This window comes from Natrix helvetica, assembly GCF_964273705.1.
Source record: "Natrix helvetica genome assembly, chromosome: 9".
Lineage (NCBI taxonomy): Eukaryota > Metazoa > Chordata > Lepidosauria > Squamata > Natricidae > Natrix > Natrix helvetica.
Window position 1 is genome coordinate 21,284,293 of NC_138560.1, and position 25,780 is coordinate 21,310,072.

A 25,780-nucleotide genomic window follows, 5' to 3' on the forward strand; every position below is an offset into this window, starting at 1 on the left:
TTTTATTAAAGGTGTCATATTAGCACAACTGGGAAAACCAGAATCTGAATGCTTTCCTCACCCAAATGAAAGTCTAAGTCCCTGCCCAGCACCCACATGGCCCAATCAGGAACTGTCCCAACTGGAGAGACCTCCCAGTCTTACCCTTCCAGGTGCAGGTCAAGATGTCTTTGACTCTCAGAGAGAGGAATGTTGTTAGGACTATAGACGTAACTCCCATACTCCATATAATCCCCCTCCCATTGTCCCACAGCATTGAATGTGGCAGGCCTGAAGGCCCAATGCAAAAGATGGCTTCCAGGCCTGACACTATGGAAGAATTCCATTTTCCCTCAGCAGGACACATTTGGTGAAATTTCAAGGAATGCTAAGTGCAGGAGCTTTGACACCTTTTTTTTTTTTAAAAAAAAAAAGCACATCGCTTGGGTCTTTAACTCAGTATTCCCATTCTTCTTATAGTACAGTCTATCAATCTTTTATTGCCTCTTCTGTACAAATGTTTATGCTAATATAAATGTAACAGGCATATTAAATAAAAAAGCCAGAGGGGCAGCCGTCCCTAAAACCCAGTCAATTAATAACCATGCAGTTCTCCAACATTTATAATGCATCGCCATCATACCTATTATCATGAAGATGGAATTAAAATATTAAATGCTTCGTGCTGCTGCCACCGCCTACCATAAGGAGTGGGAAACCAATGATAAAGAAAACAAAAAAAAGAAAATAGAAGCCCTGTTCAGTTCAGCAGAAGTACAGAGAATCTCTAAAAAATATTTCCTTCTTTTCACCCTATCATCATCTTCCTTACTTGGTCTAAAAGCATCTTTTCGCTGAGAATTGATCTAAAATGAATTTGCTTCAACCCGCTCAGTTATTCCTTCCCCTTCATAACAAGTCTATGATTTCCTGCATCTCTAAACGATGCTATTTTCATGTTTCATTTCCCCCCAAGCAATCGGGTGTTCGGTGTCTTTTCTACAAATCTAATCTCATGAAATCACCAGCTTTTCTCCCCATGGAAACTGAAGAGAAATTGCAAAGTGACATAGAAGGGACTAGATTTGTAACTGAGTCCTCAATCTCTCAAGTTAAACGGCAGTTCCCAAATTGTTGGGAGGAATTTTTAAATCTTAGAGTTGAGGTAGCTACTTAGATCAACTTCCTCCTCAGTTTAGCACACTAAATTTAAAAACATCCCTAATCATTGGCTAGAGGGACGCGGTGGCTCAGTGGCTAAGGCACTGAGCTTGTTGATCAGAAAGGTCAGCAGTTCGGCGGTTCGAATCCCTAGCGCCGCGTAACAGCGTGAGCTCCCGTTACTTGTCCCAGTTTCTGCCAACCTAGCAGTTTGAAAGAATGTAAAAACTGTAAGTAGAAAAATAGGGACCACCTTTGGTGGGAAGGTAACAGTGTTCCGTTCACCTTCGGCATTTAGCCATGCTGGCCACATGACCACGGAGACGTCTTCGGACAGTGCTGGCTCTTTGGCTTAGAAACGGAGATGAGCACCACTCCCTAGAGTCGGGAACGACTAGCACATATGTGTGAGGGGAACCTTTACCTTTAATCATTGGCTATCAAGTCTTCTTCAACAAATCCAAAGAAAAGGAATTCCCCAGATCCTTAGGGATTGTTTACTTTGTTTTTTTTCAATTAGAGTTTTTTTCTCCTAACATTCAATCACAATTGCCCTCTTTATAATGCATATCCATTATTCTCTGCCTGGAATGAATGAAAACAGAGCTCAGCTCCTTTCTGAGATTGCAGTGAGAAAGTTGTGTGAGTTTGTCATACCGAAAATCAGAAGGGAATCTGGTAGCCCCTTCACAGAACAATATTGTTATATGCTATTAAAAAAAGCATACAGATAGTCCTCATCTTACGACCACAATTGAGCTCAAAATTTCTGTTGCTAAGCAAGACAGTTGTTTGGCGAGTTTTGCCCCATTTTGTGACATTTCTTGGTACAGATGTTACACGAATCACTGCAGCTGTTAAATTAGCAACACGGTTGTTAAGTGAATCTGGCGTCCTCGTTGGCTTTGCCTGTCAAAAATTCATGCATCGTGACCCCATGGCCCTGGGACAAAGCAACCGTCAAATACATGCCAGTTGCCAAGCATCTGAATTTTGACCAGGTGACCAAGGGGATGCTGTTAAGGATGTAACTGTGAAAAGCGGTTATAAATAGCAATAGCACTTAGACTTATATACCGCTTCCCAGTGCTTTAGAGCCCTCTCTAATTAGTTTACAGTATTGGCGTATTTCCCCCAACAGTCTGGGTCCTCATTTTACCAACCTTGGAAGGACGGAAGGATGGGCCAACCTTGAGCTGGTGACACTCTAACTGCCGAACTGGTGGCAGCTGGCAATCAGCAGAAATAGCCTGCAGTACTTGATACTAACCTCTGCACCACCCTGGCTCTAAATCATTTTATTCGGTGCCATTGTAACTTTAAACAGCCACTAAATGAATGGTGTACGTTGAGAACTATCTATACCAGAGGTGGGTTGCTTCCTGTTCAACCCGGTTCGGCCGAACCAGTAGTGGAATTCAGGCCTGGGTCACAGAGCCGGCAGCGACCCAAGCCCGCCATGTCCCCAAATTGGCTCCCTCGCTGCTGCTGGGCCACTGCCGTTTTTGGTTTTTAGTGACTGCGCATGCACAGTTCACTGTAAATTGTTCAATTTACATTGAACAGCGCACGCGCATGCATTGCACATGGGTTGCAAACTGGTAGTAAAACTGCCAGCAACCCCCGCCTGATCTGTACACATTTGTCTTATGAATAAAAGTTATTAATCTGAAAAAGTTGTTACCTGGCTTCTCATTTCTAGATGATCCTTCTTTGGTATCTGAAGAATGTTGTAACATTACCTTCCTTCCGTCCTTTCTTTTCTAAACTTTCCCAGTTCTAGAATACGAATCTAGTCTTAATGGTGGCTGTTCTTTCTCTTTCCCGTCCTGTTTTGCCCCCCCCCTCCCCAAATATAGGCTCCATTTCATAGTTTTCCATACCGAGGACTTCCATGATGTTTTGAGAATCTGGGATGGGCCCGTGGAGAAGAGCATCCTCTTGAAAGAAGTTAGTGGCTCTGTCTTGCCCAATGATGTCCACAGCACTTTCAACTTGGTGGTCCTTCAGTTCAACACGGACTTTTTCACCAGTAAACAGGGCTTTGCCATTCAGTTTTCAGGTAACTTTCACAGGCGTCATCTGGTCTTTGGAGGTCAGGAGAACTAAAACAGGATGACAACGTCATAGATGCTTTCAGCTCTCTACAATTCTGCCTGGTAAACTGTAATCCCCAAATTTATTAATTTCAGCATTCATGACATACCAATTCCTCAGCAATTTTTCTCTCAATAGTCATGCAATTTGGTGAACAAGAATTTGCACTAGAAATGATTTAAAAGGAGAAGAGAAATGTAAAGAAAGTCAGATGGCATATAGCCTTGCACCTTTCAGTGATGAAAGGGTAAGTGAGTAGGTACGATTGATCTGGCTTTGCAATTTGCTGTCCTCTCTCCAATTGTGTGCAGCTTGCTTGTTTCTCACACTTAAATCTCAGGGAAATTGAAATTGACCTTTTCTGGTGTTAGGATCATCCCCAAGGCAAAGTCCTTGAGAAATTAATGGAGAGTTTCTTCTCCTGGAGAAATGCAGAGAAGCCATCCATTCTCCACTCAGAGATTTAGTGGAGGATTGCAAAGGCCCATTTAGACAGCTGTTCTCTCTCTCTCTCTCTCTCTCTCTCTCTCTCTCTCTCTCTCTCTCTCTCTCTCTCTCTCCCTCCCTCCCTCCCTCCCTCCCTCCCTCCCTCCCTCCATATATATATATATATATATATATATATATATATATATATATATATATATATATATATATATATATATATATATATATATATATATATATATATATATATATATATATATATATATATATATATATATATATATATATATATATATATATATATATATATATATATATATATATATATATATATATATATATATATATATATATATATATATATATATATATATATATATATATATATATATATATATATATATATATATATATATATATATATATATATATATATATATATATATATATACTTAATCCAGAGTAGCAAAGTCATTGTGGAACAGAACGGCTGGAGATATTGTCCTCAGATGCATGTCGTAATATTTGTACCAGGACTGTATTTAAATAATCTTAATTTTTGACATTATTTAATATCCTTACATGGGCATATTTCATGTTAAATATTAAAAGAACACTAAAACTAAAACTGACATTTGGAAAGGCCAAATAGATATGCCTTTATTTGCTTTCTTTTTTTAAAAAAAAACAAGAGATTAAGAGAGCAACCAAAGCTGGAGGCTTAGAGCATTCCATACATTGGGAAACCCTTGCAGTGAACTAAGCCACTGCACCAGAGGGATCATTTCTGCATATTTTAATACTTCAGCAGGTTTGCAATAAAATATGTTGTCCCTAAGACAACCAAGCCTTAAGCCATCTAATGCTTTAAAGGTTAAGTCCAATACTTTGATCTGAACTTAGCAAACAATCACCTTCTCTGCCACATTTGCCTTAACCGAAGGTTTCAGACTTCCTCGTCCTATTGAACCAATCTATGAGAGCCAGTTTTGGATAGTGGTTAGAGCATCCGGCACCAAAAACCAGTGACTGGGAGCCTTGCCTTAGGCACCAAGGCAGCTGGATGACCTTGGGCCAGTCATTTTCTCTCCACCCCTAAAAGGGAGGCAATGGCAAAACCACTTCTGAAAATCCTCACCAAGAAAACCGCAGGGCAGTCTCTGAGAATTGGACACAGTTTAACAGAAGAAGAAGAAGAAAAAATACCGACTCTAGCCAAGGTAGGGATAATTGCTGCCATCCAACGAATGCAGAAAGATTTGTAGCAATAGCAATAGCACTTAGACTTATATACCGCTTCATAGTGCTTTTACAGCCCACTGTAAGTGGTTTACAGAGTCAGCCTCTTGCCCCCAACAATCTGGGTCCTCATTTTACCCACCTGGGAAGGATGGAAGGCTGAGTCAACCCTGAGCCTGGTGAGATTTGAACTGCCAAACTGCTAGCAGTCAGCTGAAGTAGCCTGCAGTACTGTACTCTAACCACGGAACCACCTTGCCTCTTATAGCTACAAAACTAGTGGGATTAATCAAATATCTGACTTGTTGCTGTTACTACCTGACGATCCTGGGAAACCACAGAGCTAAGAAATACCCTGCAAGCTGATTTTTCGGTGGGAGCAAAAGCTGTTTCAGAACAGGCTGCATTGCAATTCTCAGGCCAGATTGATGACTAACCATCGGCATTTTAAATGGCCTCTTTCTAGAAATTAGATGAAAAATAGCAATAGAGCTAAGTGTTAGTGAGGTATTTGGATAGATGGCTAGATGGATGGATGGATGGATGGATGGATGGATGGATGGATGGATGGATGGATAACAATATTATGAAAGAATTATTTGAGCAGTGATTACAGTAGGGGGCCTCAAACTTTTTAAACAGGGGCCCAATTCACAATCCCTCTGATTGTTGGGGGACGGACGAACAAGCTGGATAGGCATTGCTAAGTGGTTCATGTGACTAGGGGGCATTATGCATAACAAATTAAAGTCTAATTTGTGTGTATTGTTTGGATTATCCAAACAATACACACAAATTAGACTTTAATTTGTTATGCTCCTGGGGGTGGAAAGCAGGTTAGTGAAGGGGTATGGCCATCTTGGGGTGTGTATGAAGGACTTCTGTGTGTGTGTGTCCCTCCTCTCTCTGGAGGCCAAGGAGGCAAAAAATGTCCCTGGTTTTGGCCTCCAGAGGCCTCAGTGCATCCCGTTTTTGGCCTCCTCAACCTCCAGAAGGTGGGTAGGGGCCAGCGGGTAGGCAGGGTGATGTGGGCGGGGTAGCCTCGTGGTCCCACATGGGCCAGATTAATGGCTTTGGTGGGCCATATCTGGCCTGCGGGCTGTAATTTGAGTACCCCTGGATACAGTAACAAGTGGCACTATTTTTTGTAAGAAATGAGGCTGAGACTGTGAGTTGGTGTCAGACTCAATAGATGAAAAGGCAACAAAACTGAAGGGCAGGCCCCTAGAGCCAGACTACCTATTATTTAACCAGATCTTCCATTTCTTCCTAGAGTGAGGATTCATTTTCCAGGGACTAGACCCATGTTTCTCAACTCCGGCAACTTTAAGATGTCTAGACTTCAACTCTGAGAATTCCCCATCCAGCATACTTGGTCACATGCCACTAAGTTGCCAAGGCTGAAAAATGCTGGACTAAACACTATCATTCTGGCTGGTTTGTTCATTCATGAAGCCAATGTTTGCTTCTTTGGTGACCCGTTCTTCGTCTGTGAATTATTCATACTGGGAAAAAAAAATCTGCAAGCATGCTTTCATTTGTCTCAGCTTCATTTGTGTCAGAATCCAAATCAAGATAAAGCCAAGTGCATTTACCTGCAAAAGAAGAACCAAATTATGGGCAACAAATTTCTGAGAACCCATTTTCACTGTCCACAGTTTGGCAAAGATTTGACAAGTCCTAAGAATTAGACATATTGGTTGCCAAAAAAGTTTCTTGTCTTCTCCATCACTAGCTTAAATTGAATTGGTCCCATCTGACCTTATTTTTCGTGCACTGCTATTCTGGTGAGCGCTCCTCTAGTTTTATTGCTTTAAAAAACCTCAGATTTTTCTATTAAAAACTACTTATTTTAAACTCCTGAGCTTTAAAAAAGGAGGGGGGAAAGCAAGGTTTCATTTCAGACAACATTCAAGGCACCTTGACACATCTGTAAAAGAATTGGACCTACCATTGCTGCTAAAAGCGAAATCCCTCTCAGCGAAACCCCCCTTCCCCCCACAAGGGGTGGGGGGGAGGGGAAGAAGACAATGTGAACATTATAATCTATTGCGTAGCATAGACAACATAGTCAAATGCCTGGTAAAGTTAGCAGATGGTTAGATGTCATAAGCAAAAGGGAAAATGTGCTGAAATATACATGCATATGATCTTCGTGCAACAGACTTAGATTTGTTAATCCCTACAGCCTTTTCCAGCTGGAGAAAGAAAAGTTTGAACTCAACAATGCGTGTTTAAGCATGCATCCTGGTCCAATTCTTCCATATGTCTGCGTACTGTAACTCAAAGGAAATTTGTGCATGTGCAAAGTCTTCTCTCATTGTCAAGGTTTCAACTCTGGGCTATAATGATGCAAATAATCCTAAAACACTTGCAAGATTCACTCCATTAGATATCAGTGGTCTATGAGATGGAGTTTTCAGGAGTGGTTGATATGTTTTAGCTACTTAGCTGCTAAGTAGCTGAAACACCTCACTTATTGGATTGTTTAGCATGCAGTTAATCCTTGACCTTGAACCAAATGACTGTTCACAGTTATGACAGCCTTGAAAATGTTCCTACCTGGCTGTCATAAAACATTGTGCCACCCCCCACCCCACCCCCATTGTTACATGACCACATTTCAGATACTTTGCAGCCAACTCTCATCTACAACAGTTGGCCAAGCACCTTGCAAACATGTGATCATTGTTGACAATGTTCTCTACTGGCTTCCCTAAAAAGTCAGTGGGGAAACAGGCAGGAAAAGTTGCAAGTGGAGGGGATGGAGCAGGGATGAAATTCAGCAGGTTCTGGAGAAATGGTGGCGGAAATTTTAAGTAGTTCGGAGAACTGGCAAATACCACCTCTGGCTGGCCCCAGAGTGGGGTGGAATGGAGATTTTGAAGTATCCTTCCCCTGCTACACCCACCAAGCCACGCCCACCGAACCGGTAGTAAAAAAAAATTGAATTTCACCACTGGGATGGAGGGATGGATTCCTGCAGCCCCTACTTGAACTGAGGAAAACTGAAATTATTTGGCGTGTGGCAGGAACATTTGAGAACAAAAGAGCTACCAGCTGGGAGGATTTCAGCTCCGCACAGAGCTGAAACCCTCTGACAGGCAGCTCTTTCCCTCTTAAAAAGAGCTGCTGCCTTGAGGCAGCTCTTTTGCTTTGTCCATTTGACAATCTGGATGATGACTTAACAACCACAATTGGGAATGCTGGGATTGTGGTTGTTGAGCAAAGGAGTCATGTAGGCATCTCCCTTAATTACTGTTTTGCCCAACAACTGAGATTCCTAACCGAATTGCAGCCATTAAGCAAGTAGTGTCTGCAGATGTTTCTTTCCTAGTTTTGTGATCTGAGTTATATAATGACAATATGCTGTAAACCCAGGAGGATCCTTTGAGTATTGACCAGTTTGGAAAGAAATAGGGAATAGACACACTTTATTTTTCAGAAGGAGATAGTAACCATGGTGGTGCAGCCATTGTGATGCAGTGGTTAGAAAGCAATATTGCAGGCCAATTCTGCTGACTGCTGATCGGCAGTTTGGCAGTTCAAATCAGATTGTTGGGGGCAATAGGCTGACTCTGTAAACTGCTTAGAGAGGGCTGTAAATCACTGTGAAGCAGTATATAAGTCTGTGCTATTGATCCTCTATTTGCTATGCTCTATCGCCGTGATGGCAAACCTATGGCACGCGTGCCACAGGCGGCACGCGGAGCCATTTCTGAGGGCACGCGAGGCATTGCCCTGTCAGCTCCAGTGCATGCGCCCGGTGGCCAGCTGATTTTTGAAAGTTTTTTTTTTTAATCTCCGGAGGATTCCCTGAAGCCTCCAAAGGGCGAAAAACAGCCCAATGCAAACCAGAAATGAGGAGAGAGCTGCCGGAAGGGGGGAAAGACAAGCGGCAGGAAAAGAGGCTTCTTTCACTCAACGTGGCTGCTGTTGCCCTTTTCTCCATTTCAGTGCTACGGCATCCAGGTTGCCCCACCCACCATCGCCCAGGTCCTCGCTTCTCCCAAACATTTCTTTGCCTACCTGATTTCCAGCTCCATCGCGTTTCTTACCATCGTGTGCAGAGAAACAAAGTTTGTGGGACTAAAAAAAAAACTTCAATCAATTACAACTTGGGGGGGGGGGAGATCTCGCAAAGTTGGAATTGATTGATTGAAAGGAGTTTTTTTTAGTCCCACAAACTTTGTTTTCCTGTCCAAAACGGCAAGAAACACGATGGAAAAATGCTACGGAGGGGAAATTAAATAGGCAAAGAAATGCTTGGGAGAAGCGAGGACCTGGGCGATGGGGGGCGGGCTCCATGGAGTGGTGCTGAAATGGAGAAAAGGGCAACAGAGCAGCCACCTTGAGGGGAAAAAAGCTGCTTTTCCTTATTTCCTTGCTGCTTGTCTTTCCCTCATGCAGATAGCTCTCTTCCTCATTACCCTTTGGATTGCAGGGACCAGGCAGGATCCTCTGTGCTAGCACGGGGGAGGGGGGAAACAGAGCAGCCACCTTGAGGGAAAAAAGCTGCTTTTTCTTCTTTTCTTGCCGCTTTTCTTTCCCCTGTGCCAGCAGCTCCCTTCCTCATTTGTCTATTGACTGTAGTGCCCAGGATCCTCTTTAATAGAAGGGGAGAATTTAGCAACTGGACTCACACCTGCCATTGTAAAAAAGGCCCAACCTTTACACAGGAGAATGATAAGGGAAGGTTTTTTGACACAGGAGCACACTTGAGCATCCCCCCACCCCCACCCCAATCTCTGCCCGTTAGTGGCAGAGCAACTTCTCCCCTCACTGGGTGTTATCCAAGGGGAAGCAGCCAGAGCAGGGAGTGGTGAGGAAGCCTTGTGCAAAAATGCACGGTCCACACTGGTGAGGGGGGACATTAAGTTATGTGGGTGGGCACTCGAGTTCGTGTGATAGCGCGCACGTATGTGCTTTTGGCACCTGAGGCAAAAAAGGTTCGCCATCACTGCTCTATCGTGTATAGAGCCTGGTATTGGTAGTACTGTCCTTATATTAATATATTTCATTCACAACCTCCATTTGATGACTTCCTAGCTCTAATCTGTCTTAATTTTGTCCTAATTTCTTCTTTCTGCCCACCCACTGCTTTATGCCTTGCTTAAAGAAGAGTTTTGGTTGAACCTAAACAGTGATGAAATACTTTTTTTTTAACTACTGGTTCTCTGGGCGTGGCAGGAGGAGGATACTGCAAAATCTCCATTCCCACCCCACTCTGGGGCCAGCCAGAGGTGGCATTTGCCGTTTCTCCGAACTACTCAAAATTTCTGCTACTGGTACTCCAGAACCTGTCAGAACCTAATCAATTTCACCCCTGATCCTAAAGTATTATCAGCTAATAGCTCTTTGTAGGTGTATGTGACTGTGTCTGCTTTTTGAAGTAAATAGGATTGCATTGTTTTTCTTCAATGCTGATTCAGCCAGGAAAAAGTAGACTTCTTGGAAGAGTTCCTTTTGATCTTTTCTTTTGGAATTTACTTGGAAGATAGAAACGCAGGGAGCCATGTTTCGCTACTCCTGTGTTTGTCTGCCGTTTGGCATACCTGGCCTAATTTGGCCATTCAAATGAAATTAAACTGCTTATAAGTATCAATATCTGTCTTTCTGTATTCTTTTTGATGCCTGGGAAAAAAAACACTCATGGCTACTGGCGTCATGCAAAAGATAGCGGTGGAAGAGAGGAAAATGAGACCATTGTGAGATGCCACCAGTTACACCATCAGCACTGCCCTCCATGATGGATAGTGATGGACTTGGTGGATTCCATACCACTTTCTTTGTTCTGCTTAGCAATGAGGAACAGGCTGCTTTCTGTGTTGTTTCCCTCTGGAGCCATCCTTGCTCTAATTGTATGCTAGGTGGCTGCTCTTCGTCTCTTGAGCACCTCCAGGAAACACAGCGTACTCTGCTCAACATGAGTGTCATGCCATAGCTTCAGAGTTTATGGAATAATTGAAAAATTCAGTGAATAATTCTGTTCCCTCAGTTCATCTTTTCCCTGACTTTTTCTTATTAGTGTCCACCGCCACCTCCTGCAATGATCCTGGGATCCCACAGAACGGAAGCCGGAGTGGAGATAGCAAGGAAGCAGGAGACAACATCATTTTCCAGTGTGATCCAGGATACACCTTGCAGGGAGACGCTAAGATCAGCTGTGTGCAGATCGAGAACAGGTTCTTTTGGCAGCCTGATCCACCCACTTGCACAGGTACAGAAGCTGCAGATGTGGGATTAGAAGAGACCCATGGTTGCAAATCAGAGCAAATGAGACTGTAATCTGATCAGGGCTTTCCTTCTCAGGGTTCAGATATTGAATTAGTTATGCTGGGGCACTTTACCCTTTTCCCTCTCCTGTGTTAAGAGTCAATGTTGAGCAGAAGGTACTTTCAGAGTGATAGAGGAGACATCTAAGCAACTTCTAGGATGGGATTCAAAGAAGCCCTTCGGTGTGGTTCCCAATCAAGGAAAATAGAGTGAAATATAATCCTTTCTTAAACTAAGCTAAGAATACGTTTTGTGTCCCCACTCCAATGCTGTTTCTCTTCTTTTAGTGTAGGGGTCTCCAAACTTGGCAACTTTAAGATTTGTGGACTTCAACTCCAAGCCTTTGGCATGGCTGGCTAGGAAATTCTGGAAGCTGAAATCCACAGGTCTTAAAGTTGCAAAGTTTGGGGACCCCTGTTTTAGTGGAAGGCAGTCTTGGGCTTCTTCATTTTAAGTAAGCAACTGTTCTGAACCAGGCTTCCTTAAAAAGCAAGAAGCAGAGTCTTAGTCCTGGCAAAATCCCTTTTATTTACAAGACTGTGAATTCCTTTCATTCACAGTCAGCAAGGCTTAGCAAAAAGTCTTTCAGAGGAATATTTATTAACATGAATCTTATCTCATTTGGAGCCCTGCCAGATAACTAGTTTCCAAATGCAGGGCAAGGCAAAACTTGGCACAGAGTCTCTTATAGTCACAAATAGAACTTTCCACTCTTGACACGACTGAAGGAACAAATTGTTTCCTGCAAAAGCCCACTCCCCATTCACTCTTCTTTTGTTTCCTATGGGAGGGGCCAATCACCTCCAGAGTGTGGCTTTACTCCCAAGTCGACCCTGCTTTCTTAGTTGTTCTTGTCTTCTGGCAGCTCTGCACATTCATACACTGGGAACAGGCTCCAGCTGTTCCTCTGCCTCACTGCTGTCTAGCTCCCTCTCTGCCTCCGATGCAGAGCCCTCGTCTGAGTTTTCCTCAGTCCCCTGGACTGGCCCATGTTCCTCTCCAACCTCCTCATTATCCGACTCTGCTGCCCGCTCTGCTGGCTGCTGGTGGACCACAACAGGAACTTAATAACAAGACACATCCCTAGGAGAGTGGGAAACGGGTAGTTGGATGTGAACTGTTCCATCAAGATGGAGATTTACATTCCTTAGGCACATGTCAAGGGCATGTTAACATGGACATGCTTATAGGGAGCTATTGGTACAATGAGGAAATGTTGATGACACACACAAAAGCTTCATTTTCCAAGAAATTCATACTCTTTTTTATTACTCAGCTAACTTCTAGTTTGAAACCTCATTAAGCTTATCTGGATTTAGTTATATAGAGAAGAAGGTATTAGCTGAGGAATAGAACTGGAAAAGGGAGCTAGTTTGGTAGTGATTGAGGCACCAGGCTAGGAACAAGAAGATTGTGAGTTCTGGTTCTAGTCTTTCCTTAGGCAGAAAGCTTGGATGATCTTGGGCCAGTCACTCTCTCTCAGCCCTAGGAAGGAGGCAAGGGCAAACACTTCTGAACATGTTGCAAAGAAAACTGCAAAGACTTATCCAGGCAGTTTCCAGGAGCCAAAACTGACTCCAAGGCATGTGCACATACATACATGCCTGTTTTCAGAACTTGGGTCTTTGTTATGTGAAACGCATGGTGAAAGTAACTTCAGAATAAGCCCCCCCCCTTCCCAAAAAAGAAAGATTTAGTGCAGGGGTGTCAAACTCGCTGCCCGTAGGCCGGATGCGTCCCGTGCTGGCCCTGCCCCCACCTGGTTTAGCAAAGGGGGGGAAGTCCCAATACATCACATGATGACGCTGAGATGACACGAGTTTGACAGCCCTGCTGTAGGCGGAAACTACTGACTGTACAATATGCAATATCTAGACGTTTTTCAGAAGTTCAAGTTTCAAACCCCTGTTTTAGTGTCAGCTTTACAAAAGGGGAAAATGTTCTGTATCTTAGTCCAAGGTTCACAGACCATTCGCAAGTTATCAGGGTGTGGCAGGAATGAGGGGGGGGGGGAAAAGCTTGGTAGAATTTTATGAAAATTGGTTAAGCTAGCCGTGAGTTTTCTCAAGCACAGCAGGAGTGAAGGGAGGTTTTCTGGGTGGGGGAGTAAAATTTGAAAGCATCAGCCCTGGTTAAACACAAGGGAAGACGTGATCTTCGACTGCCCCAAGTTCAAAGCCTGAATTTGTCCTAAATGCATGCATAGGCTGTTTGAGGAGTCTCTCAAAAGACGGCCTGCAAAACAAGCTGTGGTTCTGCTCTCTCCTCCTTTAGCACCTTGTGGTGGGATCCTGGCAGGGCCTTCAGGGGTTATCTTGTCCCCCGGTTACCCGGAGCCTTACCCTCCAGGAAAAGAGTGTGATTGGAAGCTCACCGTCTCGCCGGATTATGTCATTGCTCTGGTGTTTCATACGTAAGTGCCTCAGTTTCCCTTATCTTAAGTCACGGGTGCAACTCAGTGGTGGGATTCAGCCAGTTGCACCACTTCGGAAGAACTGGTTGTCATTGGTGGGTTGGCTCCTGCTCGTGCGATGCTTCTGCACATGCAAAGAAGCGTCTGGGCAGGTAGGAGGAGCCTCCCGCCACTGCTACTACTGTAGCAACCCACCTCGGCTGGTTGTTAACTTTCTGAGCAGTTTGGTGAACTGGTTGTTGGAAGAAATCATTAGGCAGAGAATCGGTTGTTAAATTATTTGAATCCCACCACTGAGGCAACTCAGTAAATGGAGATTAAACCTGTTGGTTTTCTCTGAATAAATCACCTTTCTCTGCTATAAGGAGCCCGATGGCACAGTGGTTTAATGATACTCGACTTGTCGGCAAGAAATGTAAAATGTAAAAATGTATATTTGCATGTAAAATTGCAAGTAGACAAATGGGTACCATTCTGATGGTGAAAGCTAGCAGCATTCCACACAGAAGTGGGAGCTGGGGCTGGATCTGACTCAGTGGTGGGATTCAAATATTTTTGCTACCAGTTCTGTGGGCGTGGTTTTGTGGGCATGGCTTTGTGGGCGTGGCAGGGGAAGGATACTGCAAAATCCCCATTCCCTCCCCACTCCAGGGGAAGGATACTGTAAAATCCCCATTCCCTCCTCATCCCACTAGCCTGCTTCCCAGCTCCGTTCTCCTGTTCAGGGGAACAAAAGAAGATCAGCTGGGAGGCAGTGGGGGCATGGCCAGCCTATTTGCCCGCTCTTCAAACTACTCAACATTTCTGCTACCGGTTCTCCAGAACCTGTCAGAACTGGCTGAATGCCACCTCTGATCTGACTGGATGTGAGGCAAAGCTATTTCACCCCCCTGTGATTTACCATGAATAGTGCACATGCATGAACAGAATGAACTAACAATCTTAGGCTGCCAGAACTCTTCTGTGGTAAAAAGCATTCTACATTTCCTTGACTATGTACGTCATACACACACACTAAAAAAACACCCCCCAAAACACCTTTCCATATTGTTACTGCCTGTGAAAGTTTCCAGACAAAGAGGGGGTTGATTCACAGACATGAGAATCAATTAGGTCAACAGATCATTGCAAACCTTCTCTGTTATCTGGGGAAAGACCTGCCTTGATACAGGATCATACGAAGACTTGGAAAAAAGGTTAAAATCTCTCTGCTCCAAAGTGAGTGGAGATCTATTGATCAAAAATGGGGAGTAGGTCAGCTAGGCATCCAGAGCATGAGCACATGATCTCAGGGGTGTGTGCAACATTTTGTAATGGCCAAAAGTACTTTACAAACTGTAAAGCACCAATTCAAGGCTGTTGTAATTCCAGACCATTGTTAAATGTATATTTGTAAATTGAAGAGTACTTGTAAAAAAAAACGGATAGAAGCACATTGTTATACAAAGCTGATTTTGCTTCCTTCGTAAAATATTCATTTCTTGAAGCAGACCACATTTTCCAGTAGGATTCCCACATCTTAAAGTTCCCAACGTTAAGTAAACGTAACACCAATGTATTCAAATTAATCTACATGCTGTAGTTTATATTACTGATGCATAACCTGCACTCTGTTTTTGCAGTGAAGCGCAACTTTGAGATTCACTACAGTAGTTTTCAAGTCTACCCTGCTTTTTGCATCCTAACATTCGCTGCAGTTCATTCTGCATTTAATCCTACAACCTGGCTTAAAATGTTTATCAATTCATATCCCAATCAACACAAGTCTGCAGCCACCACTATTTATATCTATTTCTCCATCAATACACTGAATAACCAAGGGGGCATTACAACTCCTGCTCTTTTATCCATTAGGAAGCCATTTATTCTCAGTCATGCTTTTTTCTTTAAAAATGTAAAATATTTTAATTAAGTTCATTTGTCATATTTTACTAAATGTTTTAGGAAGGGACATGCAAGCTAATGCAAATTAATGAATGAGGAAAAGAAAAGAAGAAAAAAACAAAAATAAATAAAAGTGCATGAAAGGAAAAAAAATACATAAAAAGGAAAAGGGAAGAGGAAAAGAAATTTAAAAAATATTTAAAGAAGTAACATCCAGTCTACTTTAAACCAGTTAGAAGTTTAATTATAAAGTTGCCTCTATAGTTACAACATAATTCTCTTTTTCTATCATCTGTTTTGTGTAAACATCAAAAACCATAAATCATAAGATCATTTTTTTCGATTTCACATAAAATGTCTACAAGAAGTTTCAGATAAACATAGAGATTATCTCTTCTCTGATCAAAGAAGTCAATTTAAGCATCTCAGCAAATTCCATCATCTTCACCAACCATTCCTCTATTGTAGATAATGCTGAATCTTTCCATCTTTGTGCATATAATAATCTTGCTGCAGTTATATTCATGCCTTATTTTCATCATCTACAGCTCTATCACTTTCAGCAACCATTTTTCCATACAATTTATATAACCATCCTTTCATACAGTTCATAGCAATTTTCAATCTATAGCTCTACCACTTTCCATAAACATACAATTTTTTTTCATAATTGAAGTCAATTCACTTTTGTCATAAATGTTCTCTGAGTCAACAAACATGCAGTTCTTTCCTCACAATCATATATTTTTCAATGCTTTCCAAAGAGCAAAAATTCTTGACTGTACACCCCAGTGGTGGGTTGCAGGCGGTGCGCCCCGGTACTGGCATACTGGAGCCTGCCAGAAGCACCGCATACCGTTCTGGTACGGTGCTCCGGAGGGCCCACCTGCCCGCTCGAGCTCCTTACCGGTCTTTTAAGTCTTCGGCACTTCCGCGCATGCGCACGGCATGTACAGCACATGTGCGATGCTCTGCTGATCAGCTGGAGTGTTGCGGAGGCGCTAAGATGCATGCATGCATCCATGTACACACCACCGGGCCCCTTCCAACCGTACCAGTTGGAACAGGATCCGGAACCCACCACTGGTACACCCTGACATAAAACCCACCTCCCAAATTTTGTTTATTGCCACCTCTTGTACGCAATTAATCAGAATTTCACCAAGTCTCTTCCCAGACATACTTAGTAAAAATTGTGTAAATTTCCCATTTACTTTCGTTTCTGTGCTTGTTCCTTTGTATGCAGGAATAACAAGGACATTCCTTTAAGCCCCAGGCACAGTTTCATTTTTAATTTGTCAATTGATTTTATGACATCCAACTCCAAATGACTCTGGACAGCTCACAATACACCGAACAATATAGAAACAGTATATGTAAAAAGCAAATAGACAATAAAACTGTAATTCAGACAAGAAAAGAAAGAAGTGAGGTAATGAACTGAGGTACCTGCAAGCATCTCACCAATAATTAGCATCCAGGAAAAGAGAATCTCTAAGGCAAAGCCTGGAGAACAAAGTCACATACACACACGCACACACACACAATTTCCATCACAATCTTTCTGCATCATCTTGCAGAAACTAAACTACACTAAACCATCATGTTAATGCTTTCTCGGTCTGTTTAACTACATTATTTTCATACATATGTAAGAGATAACTAATTTTTTTCAATGTACACATTACACAATATATTTCCATCATCATTTTTTTGGCAGCAATAATTCTTTTCCATGCTTCCATTGTTATGCCGCACTGGCTGGTTCCTTCTGTCTACTTTCCACCCATTCTTTTCAAAGAAGAATCTATTTTGTAATACTTTGTCATACAAGACTCGTTCTTCATTCCCCTTGTGGACATTTTATTTTTGCATTACTTTGTTCTGTTTCTACCTCCATTTTTCCCCACCTTTGACCTTACTACATATCTGCTCCACATATAGAATTTTTCATGACCCTTGAGTCTTTCACTGATTCCGTCTATTTTTCGTCATAAACATCAAAGCAACTATGCTTTTAAATTATCCTTTTACTATTCCATGCATAGAAAGAAATAGATTTTTTTTCATAAACCAAGTACGCCAAATCAGCAGTCCTTCTCCTCTTCATTCTTCAAGTGGGACCAATCAATGTTTTTCTTCACTCACATCTTATGTCCATCCATTACCCACCCATCCATCCATCGTCCATCCATCCTTCCATCCAACCATCCATCCATCCAACCATCCATCCATCCATCCATCCATCAATGTCACTTAGCAGAGTAACCCAATCACATTCATTTAGAATATTGAACACCTTTTCCCAAATCCTTATCTCTCTTTAATTCTTACAATAGGGTGGCATCCCTCCATCTAACACTTGCAGGATCTAACGCTTGAAGGTCACAGGTCCCATATTTATGAATGACAGAGATGCATAAAAGTTTCTCCTCTATACGAGGAGCTAAAGACTGAAAGTGACAATTTCCCCCCAAATTTGCCCTTTTTAATCCTCCTGCTAGGTTTAATTCTAGTCAGCCCTTTGAGGTAGACCAGGCCTGGAAACAAATGCCACAAGAAATACTAGAACTTTATTTTGCTGATATGGACTATAATATTGAAATATTGATAATTATTCCTTCCTTCTCTTTAAACCAAAAGACGTCAAGGTGGAATAACCATGACGCTGTCTTCATTTCATGGGTTAAGCTTATATTTTACTAGCAGTCTCCATGTTCCTTCTCTGTGTTCCTCTACAACTCCCATAGACACCTACTTCAAGTATAAATCTTTCTAAAAGGACAACAAAGAACAAAAGGGATCAGTTGTCAATCTCCTGTCAGTAGCAGAAAGCTTGATTGTCACACATCTCATTATCTGGATTTGTTGTAAAGAAAAAAGAGGCTAGATTACAGAAGATATTGTATTCTAGCCCCTTTAATCAGCAGCTGTCTTGAGATGGGTCTTCCTTGCTGCCTTTGATCCTTTTTCTAAAGTAGTGTTTCTCAACCTTGCTGGCTTTTAGATGTGTGGACTTCAACTCTTAGAATTCCCTAGCTAGCATTGCTGGGTGGAGAATTCTGGACGCTGAAGTCCACACATCTTAAATTCACCGAGGTTGAGAAACACTGCTCTAAAATGTTTCTTAATAGAACAAGGGAGCTGGCTAAGTCATTGTTGAGCTATGAATATGCATCTGTTTCTTGTCTTGCAATGTTTTGCAAATGTTCATTTTTGTTCGGAGGTTCAGAGAATTCCATTATATCCCTGGTCTTAGTAGTCAGATACTTGACACACTTAGTTTCCTTTTCTCTTCCCTTTCAGGTTTAATTTGGAACCAGGATATGATTTCTTGCACATCTATGATGGTCCCAGTTCAGTTAGTCCCCTGATTGGGAGTTTCTATGATACCCAAGTACCAGAAAGGATTGAGAGCAGCAGCAACAACCTTTTCCTGGCCTTCCGCAGTGATGCTTCCGTCAGCAATACAGGATTTGTAATCCATTACACAGGTATGTCCCACCTTGTAGTAGATATGCATGTCATCCTTATTGCCTTCCTTCATGTACCTGTAAGCAGATTTCAAGTCTTGTTTGATCTAGGTGTATCAGCTGCAAAAAAAAAAACTATTTCTGCATTTATGTTTGCTTCTAGATCAGGGGTAATGGAGTGAGGCATAATAAAGTGAGCTCCCATTACTTGTCCCAGCTTCTGTCAGTTAGAAAGCATGTAAAAATGCAAGTAGAAAAATAGGAACCACTTTTAGTGGGAAGGTAACAGTGTTCCGTGCGCCTTCGGCGTTTAGTCATGCTGGCCACATGACCATGGAGATGTCTTTGGATAGCGCTGGCTCTTCGGCTTTGAAACGGAGATGAGCACCACCCCCTAGAGTAGGAATGACTAGCACACATATGCGAGGGGAACCTTTACCTTTAGATCAGGGGTGTCAAACTCGCATCGTCACGGTATCATCACATGATGTATTGTGACTTTTTCCCCCCCTTCACTAAACCAGACATGGGCGTGGCCAGTACGTGACATATACACCCCATGGGCGCTGTGAGTTTGACAGCCCTGTTCTATATACATATATTGGATAGATATATTGGAGTTCAGCTCCATCGTTTGCCACCCATTGGGCACACGCTTGTAATCCTTACGTTGACATGGCTTTCTACCCTGGAATTATAGGTGCTGAAGTCAACTCCAATAATGAATTAAAAGGCATGCAATAAAGCTGATGCAATCATTTTTGTTATGTGATGAAGTCTGAGAATAAAGCCCATGAAGAAGAACGAAATTAGAAAATAATATATATTTTTGAAAGAAGAGTCATCTGCTAAGTAGGTGCATGGTAGGAGTAGAAGGAAATTGTAGAGATGCCTTACATGTTGTATTTTGCCCTGTTCCCATTCCCCCGATTAGAGCAATCCAGTCCCATGCTGGTGACTCTTCAAAGAGCAGAGTGTGCCCTTTTCTATTTCCTTCTGCTTTTTGTTTTCTGCCCACTTGAAGCACATCTCAGTTGCACAGTCCATCAGGTGCAATACTTTCATGCTGCAGTGGGTTTAAAGATTTTTTTGGTACACACAGGCACTTAGCATGCACAAGGGAAGGAGGCGGGAGGGGAAAAAGACCTATTTGTATCCTATGTAGAATGCATTGATTTTATTTTTCGTCTGTTACCTTCTCTTCTTTCCAATCCTAGTTCATTCAAAGTGGAGAAAAAAACATTTTCAACTTTTCTTTGTTCTTTGATTCATGAAACAAACATTCTAACTGATAGAATGTAGGGATACATAGACCTTCCTAGAAGAGAGATCATCTTAGCACTTCAGTTTGAGCAACTGCCTATGAACATCAGGTGGATAATGGCTATCTGGCCAGCTGAAATTGTGTTGATTCTTCACATAGAGTAGTGCTCCACTTTGTTCTGACCTAGGCTTCCTGATACACTTAGTCCCAAAAATCCTCTTTTTATTTCAATGGCTGTGAATTATGTTCATTCACAGCCTGTAATGAGTCACAAATAGTTTGTAGAGTCTGGCAGGTCTGCCAAAGTCTTTCAGGATAAGGCTGATAAGCACCCACCTTTATCTCCCTTGAAACGCAGCCAAAAACCTAATTGGCAATTAGCTTGGCAAGGCCACATGGAGCACAGAGTCAAAACAGAGCTTCAGACTTTAAACCTACTAGAACAAACTAAGTTGCTTCCTGTAAAGACTCACATGCCTTTGCTCTTCCTTTATGTCTTATGGGAGGGGCTACTCATCTCAAAGCCTTGCTCTTGAGTTGCCTCTTTTGTCTTAACTGTTCTTGCCTTCTGGCAGCTCTGCGGATGCGCACACTAGGAATAGGCTCCCCGTTTTCCTCATCCTTGCTGATGTCTGACTCTGGAGGCTCTGGAGGCAGTAGATAACTCCCAGGTGGCCCTGGCCCCCTCTCTGCTTCTGACACAGAGTCCTCGTCTGAGCCTTCCCCAGACTCCTGGACTGGACTATGTTCCTCCCCAACCTTCTCACTGTCTGAGCTCTGCAGGCTGCCGGCAGACCACAGCACACTCTGAGACACTTCGTCATGTCAGAAGAAAGTGACATGGGGTGAATCACCTAACTAAAGCAGATGCTAGTGATGCCCACACTCCAAATAGACCGGGGTGTGCCCAGCCTTTATTCTACTTTGCCTAGATCTGCAAATAAGTGAATGGTTAAAATAAACTTGCCAGTGGTGTGTTTGTACATGTGGGTGGATGTATGTGTGGGAAACCACAAGGAAATAAAACTCCTAGATGAAAGGCAGGAGCAAAGCAATTTTGTAGAGTTGCTAAGAAAACGACATAGCTGTGTCTATGTAAACAATGGAGGATAGACTTGAGTAAAGAGAATTTTTATGCCTGGATACACAACCTTAAAATGCTAAGCATGACCAAATAAAATAAACAAGAAATCACAGGACCCAAGAAGTCAAAACCTTGCAGCAAGATAGCAAGTAAGCTCTTCCTTACTACTGTCAAGGAAGCTACGGTAATTGTGTCCATTCATATACAAGATATTTCCCAAACAGATATTTGGACCTAATAAACACTCCTTATTTAGAATATGCAAAACATCATTCCTGAGAACTAAAAGAGAAAGAAAATATTGAGCGCCTCTATTCTGGGTTTATGCTAGGATGTGTGTGAGTGTCTCAAAATGTATGTAGCTTAGGATGTATGCAAGCCACAAGTTTTCACCGTATGTTTTATCTCAGTATAAAATGATCCTTCTCAAGAAAGGGTAGGTTAGAAATTCACTATGTTGTTCACTACACAGAGAAATTTTCACTACAGGGGGGGGGGGGGAATCCTAACTTCAGCAATAATTTGGTTTCTTCAAAACCAAAGTTCATTGATTGACACCCAAATGGTTAATTTGTAATGGATTACATCAGAACAACAACCAATTTTTGTCATTGCTTTTGATGAAGGGGGAGCTGATTAAGTCAAGGCCACAACTGGAAATGAAAGTTTCCTGCTTTGTCTCTCTCTCCCTCCCTCTCCAAAGGATACCTATGCAAATGTTTGTGCCCTTATCTAGTCACAGAGCTGTTCTGCTGGGAGCTAAAAGCGGCATTTTAAACTTTCATGCATGAAAGGAAAGCCAAACATCCTGAGCATGAGATCAGAGAAATCTGAACTTGCAAAAACTGGAGAACTTGAGGGAATGAAGGAGGAGGAAAGACAACCAAGTTGGGACAAGTTCCCTGAGTTTGCTGCCTTGGGGGGGGGGGGGTTCAAGCAAATGAAGCAGGAAAACATTTGTAATGAACCAAATAATTAAACCTGTTCACAGGTTTCCTTAAGAATTGGGGAATGCTATTGCAGTTGCATAGGGATATGGTGGCTCAGTGGCTAAGACGCTGAGCTTGTTGATCAGAAAGGTTGGCAGTTTGAGTCCCTAGTGCCGCGTAATGGAGTGAGCTCCCGTTACTAGTCTCAGCTTCTGCCAACCTAGCAGTTTGAAAGCATGTAAAAAATGCAAGTAGAAAAATAGGAACCACCTTTGGTGGGAAGGTAATGGAGTTCCGTGCGCCTTTGGTGTTTAATCTTGCCAGCCACATGACCACGGAGACGTCTTCGGACAGCGCTGGCTCTTCGGCTTTGTAATGGTGACGGGTTCCGCCCCCTAGAGTCAGGAACAACTAGCACTTTTGTGCAAGGGGAACCTTTACCTTTACCTTGTCTTTATTGCAGTTGCAAAAATTCATCATCTACTATTGCTTCCCACAACATCCAGATTAAAATTGTTTTGAGACTGACTTCAACATTCAAGTCGATATCTACTACTGCTAATTGAATGTCCAAGAGGCTAAGTTTTTTTCCAATTAAATTAGTCTGAAGGGCAAAAATTCTTCTTTGGATGAGATTTAGAAAAGGAAAAAGGGCAATTGGGTTGTGAGGAGTTCCTGTTGCTTGTTTGCTTCTTTTCTCCAGGGTATGGAAAGCAGCATGGCCAGTGTTGTACAGAATAGAATAGAATAGAATAGAATAGAATAGAATAGAATAGAATAGAAGAGAAGAGAAGAGAAGAGAAGAGAAGAGAAGAGAATTCTGTATTGTCCAAATGTGATTGGACACACAAGAGATTTGTCTTTCGTGCATAAGCTCTCCATGTACATAAGGAAAATAAAAGACATTCATCAAGAATAAGAAGATACAACACTTAGTGATAGTCAAGGATACTAATAAGCTATCAAATCGTACTAGGAAACAAATAAAACAATATAAATTGAAAGATACAAGCAACATGGTTATATTCATAAGTGGGAAGAGATAGATACTAGGAAGGAAGAGAAGAATAATAAGAATGCAGTCAGTAAATTATTTGACAGTGTTGTGGGAATTAGTTGTTAAGCATAGTTATGGCATTCAGGAAAAAACTGTCTGTGTGTCTTGTTGTCCTGGTGTGCAGTACCCTATAGCGTCATTTTGAGGGCAGAAGTTGAAACAATTTATGTCCAGGATGCGAGGGGTCTGTAGATATTTTCACAGCCCTCTTTTTGACTCGTGCAGTGTCCAGGTCCTCAATGGAAGGCAGGTTGGTAGCCATTGTTTTTTCTGCAGTTCTAATTATCCTCTGAAGTCCGTGTCTGTCTGTCTTGTTGGGTTGAAGAGCCAAACCAGACAGTTATAGATGACAGACTCAACAATTCCTCTGTAGAACTGCATCAGCTTTCTGATTCAGCTTTGAGCTTTCTGAGATGGAACCAAGATGTATTTTATCTAGGTAGCAACTACATGCGCAGAAACATCCGGGCGGGTGGGTGGAGTCTCCCTCTGCCGCCAGTACTGGTTCGCCTAATCCGGGCCGAACTGGGAGCAGGAACCATTTGTGCTTCAGTTTGAGATGCAGACAGCACAGTCTCATCTCCAACACCTGTGCCGGTCTTCAAAAGTGAAGGGACATAGGGTGGAAAACATCCTGGAGAAACCACAGCTCCACAACACAGTCCTTTTAGCAGTTCCAAGAAGGCTCCACACCCATTTGCACCACTCGGATGACCCCCTGAGGACACAGACAAACCTCCAGGTGGCCTCAATGACCCTCTAAAAGGATGCAAATGACCATCTGTCTGCAAGGAATATAAATCCTTCCATTCTCCACCATCCAGTCAGAGCTGAAGAAGCTTCTTGGATGAGAAGTGAAACATCTTCAAAGAAAAACAAGAAAGTCCAGTTGCCTCTTGAAAAAGCACCTTTGGGACATTATTCTAAGCCAGTGCTTCCTAAAGCAGGGTAAATTACCCAACATTGGGTTAAATTGTTCTTCTTTTTTGGGGGGAGAGAGGGGTATAATGACATATGAACCCATTACTCATCTCAACTGGGACATTTAAATTGACCTAAAGATTGCCACGGGTACTAAAATATATTTGAAAATCTCCTAAAGTATTCTTATTCAGATCAAAACCAATGACATTACCAGTGGTAGTTTGTTGAAACGACAAAGGTCATTCAAGGGAATAACTTTTATAATACAAATAATTCTTGAATTACAATAATTTGTTCAGTGGTTGCTTGAAGTTATGGTGGTCCTGAAGGAAAGGACTGGACCTTGAAGTTTGATAAGAGCTTCTGATAGGTTTTTGGATAATGAAGTTTAGGAAGCGCTACTCTAAACTGCAATGGGGATTATGAGACAGTAATGGCTAACCTTTTGTCCTCATGTGTCGAAAGCATGTACGCACGCCAGTGGTGGGTTGCAGGCGGTATGCCGTGGTACGGGCGTACTGGAGCCTGCCCGGAGCACCAGATACCGTTCCAGTATGGTGCTCCGTAGGGGCCCCCACCCCACCCAAGCTCCTCACTGGTCTTTTAAGTCTTTGGCGCTTCCACGCACGCACAAAGTGCACAAAGCGCCTGTGCGATGCTCTGCTGAGCAGCTGGAGTGTCGCGGAGGCTCACGGAGGCACTAAGACGCATGCACGCATGCTGCATGTGTCCATGTGAATGCTGCCGGAACCCACCACTGGCTCACACAATAGCCCGCCCCCCATGTGTGCCACCTCCTGAGCATGCGTGCATAACCCCTCTCCCGCACCCTGTTTTGGGCCTAGCAGGCCTCCTTGAAGCCTCCTGGGACCACAAATGGGACATGGAGATGGTGCCTCATCCCCCTGGACTCCCCCCTGCCCCTGCACATGAGCATGTGACCTCCCACTCCCCCCCATGCATGTGCACACTTCTCCTGCATGCGCAGCAGAGACCCAAAAATCAGCCGGCTGGCAGGAGGACCGCGCACACAGGCAGTGGAGCTGAGCTGGGGCGATGACTCATGTGCTGACAGAGAGTCCTTTGTGTGCCACCTGTGCCCCCTGTGCCATAGGTTCGCCATCACGGTGATATATGGTTTATGTGACTTAGAAACCATGATTGTGGATAGCAATAGGCTAGGGGCATATAATCAAAGGTTACCCCTTGATGTTCTGCAGAAGTGGTGAAGTAATTCTTTCCAGCGGTGGACCAGGAAGTTCAGAAGGAGCAGGTCCCACATGCCTAGAGGCATGTAAGGCAACTGTAGTGGGTGACTAGGACTTCCCGCATCATTTGAAAGTGGTTGTGTAGGAAGAAAGAAAGCACAATGGGAAAAGACCCACAAGAAAACACCAAAGTCAGTGGAGTTTGCGAGCCCCTCCTCTTTCTCTGTTAGTACTTTGTTGTGCAATGTGAAGTGTTATATTATTCCTCTCCAAGCAAGCATCAAGACAGAGATCAAGCATGTAGCTGAGATGCCTGACAGGGGGTGGGAGGCATCATGTCAAGCC

The 25,780-nt window shown here is 42.8% G+C and overlaps 1 protein-coding gene across 1 annotated transcript in view; it reads left to right on the top strand.

Annotated features, from left to right (window-relative positions):
• The window catches only part of CSMD2 (CUB and Sushi multiple domains 2), a gene marked incomplete at its 5' end in the record, with an annotated part of 765,891 nt that overhangs the window by 549,147 nt on the left and 190,964 nt on the right, over positions 1–25,780 (top strand). Inside the window, 4 exons of the mRNA XM_081962655.1 lie at positions 3,000–3,202; positions 10,952–11,143; positions 13,474–13,612; positions 18,803–18,990. Of these exons, the coding sequence (XP_081818781.1) occupies positions 3,000–3,202; positions 10,952–11,143; positions 13,474–13,612; positions 18,803–18,990 (722 nt within the window). The remainder of the gene's footprint in view (positions 1–2,999; positions 3,203–10,951; positions 11,144–13,473; positions 13,613–18,802; positions 18,991–25,780) is intronic.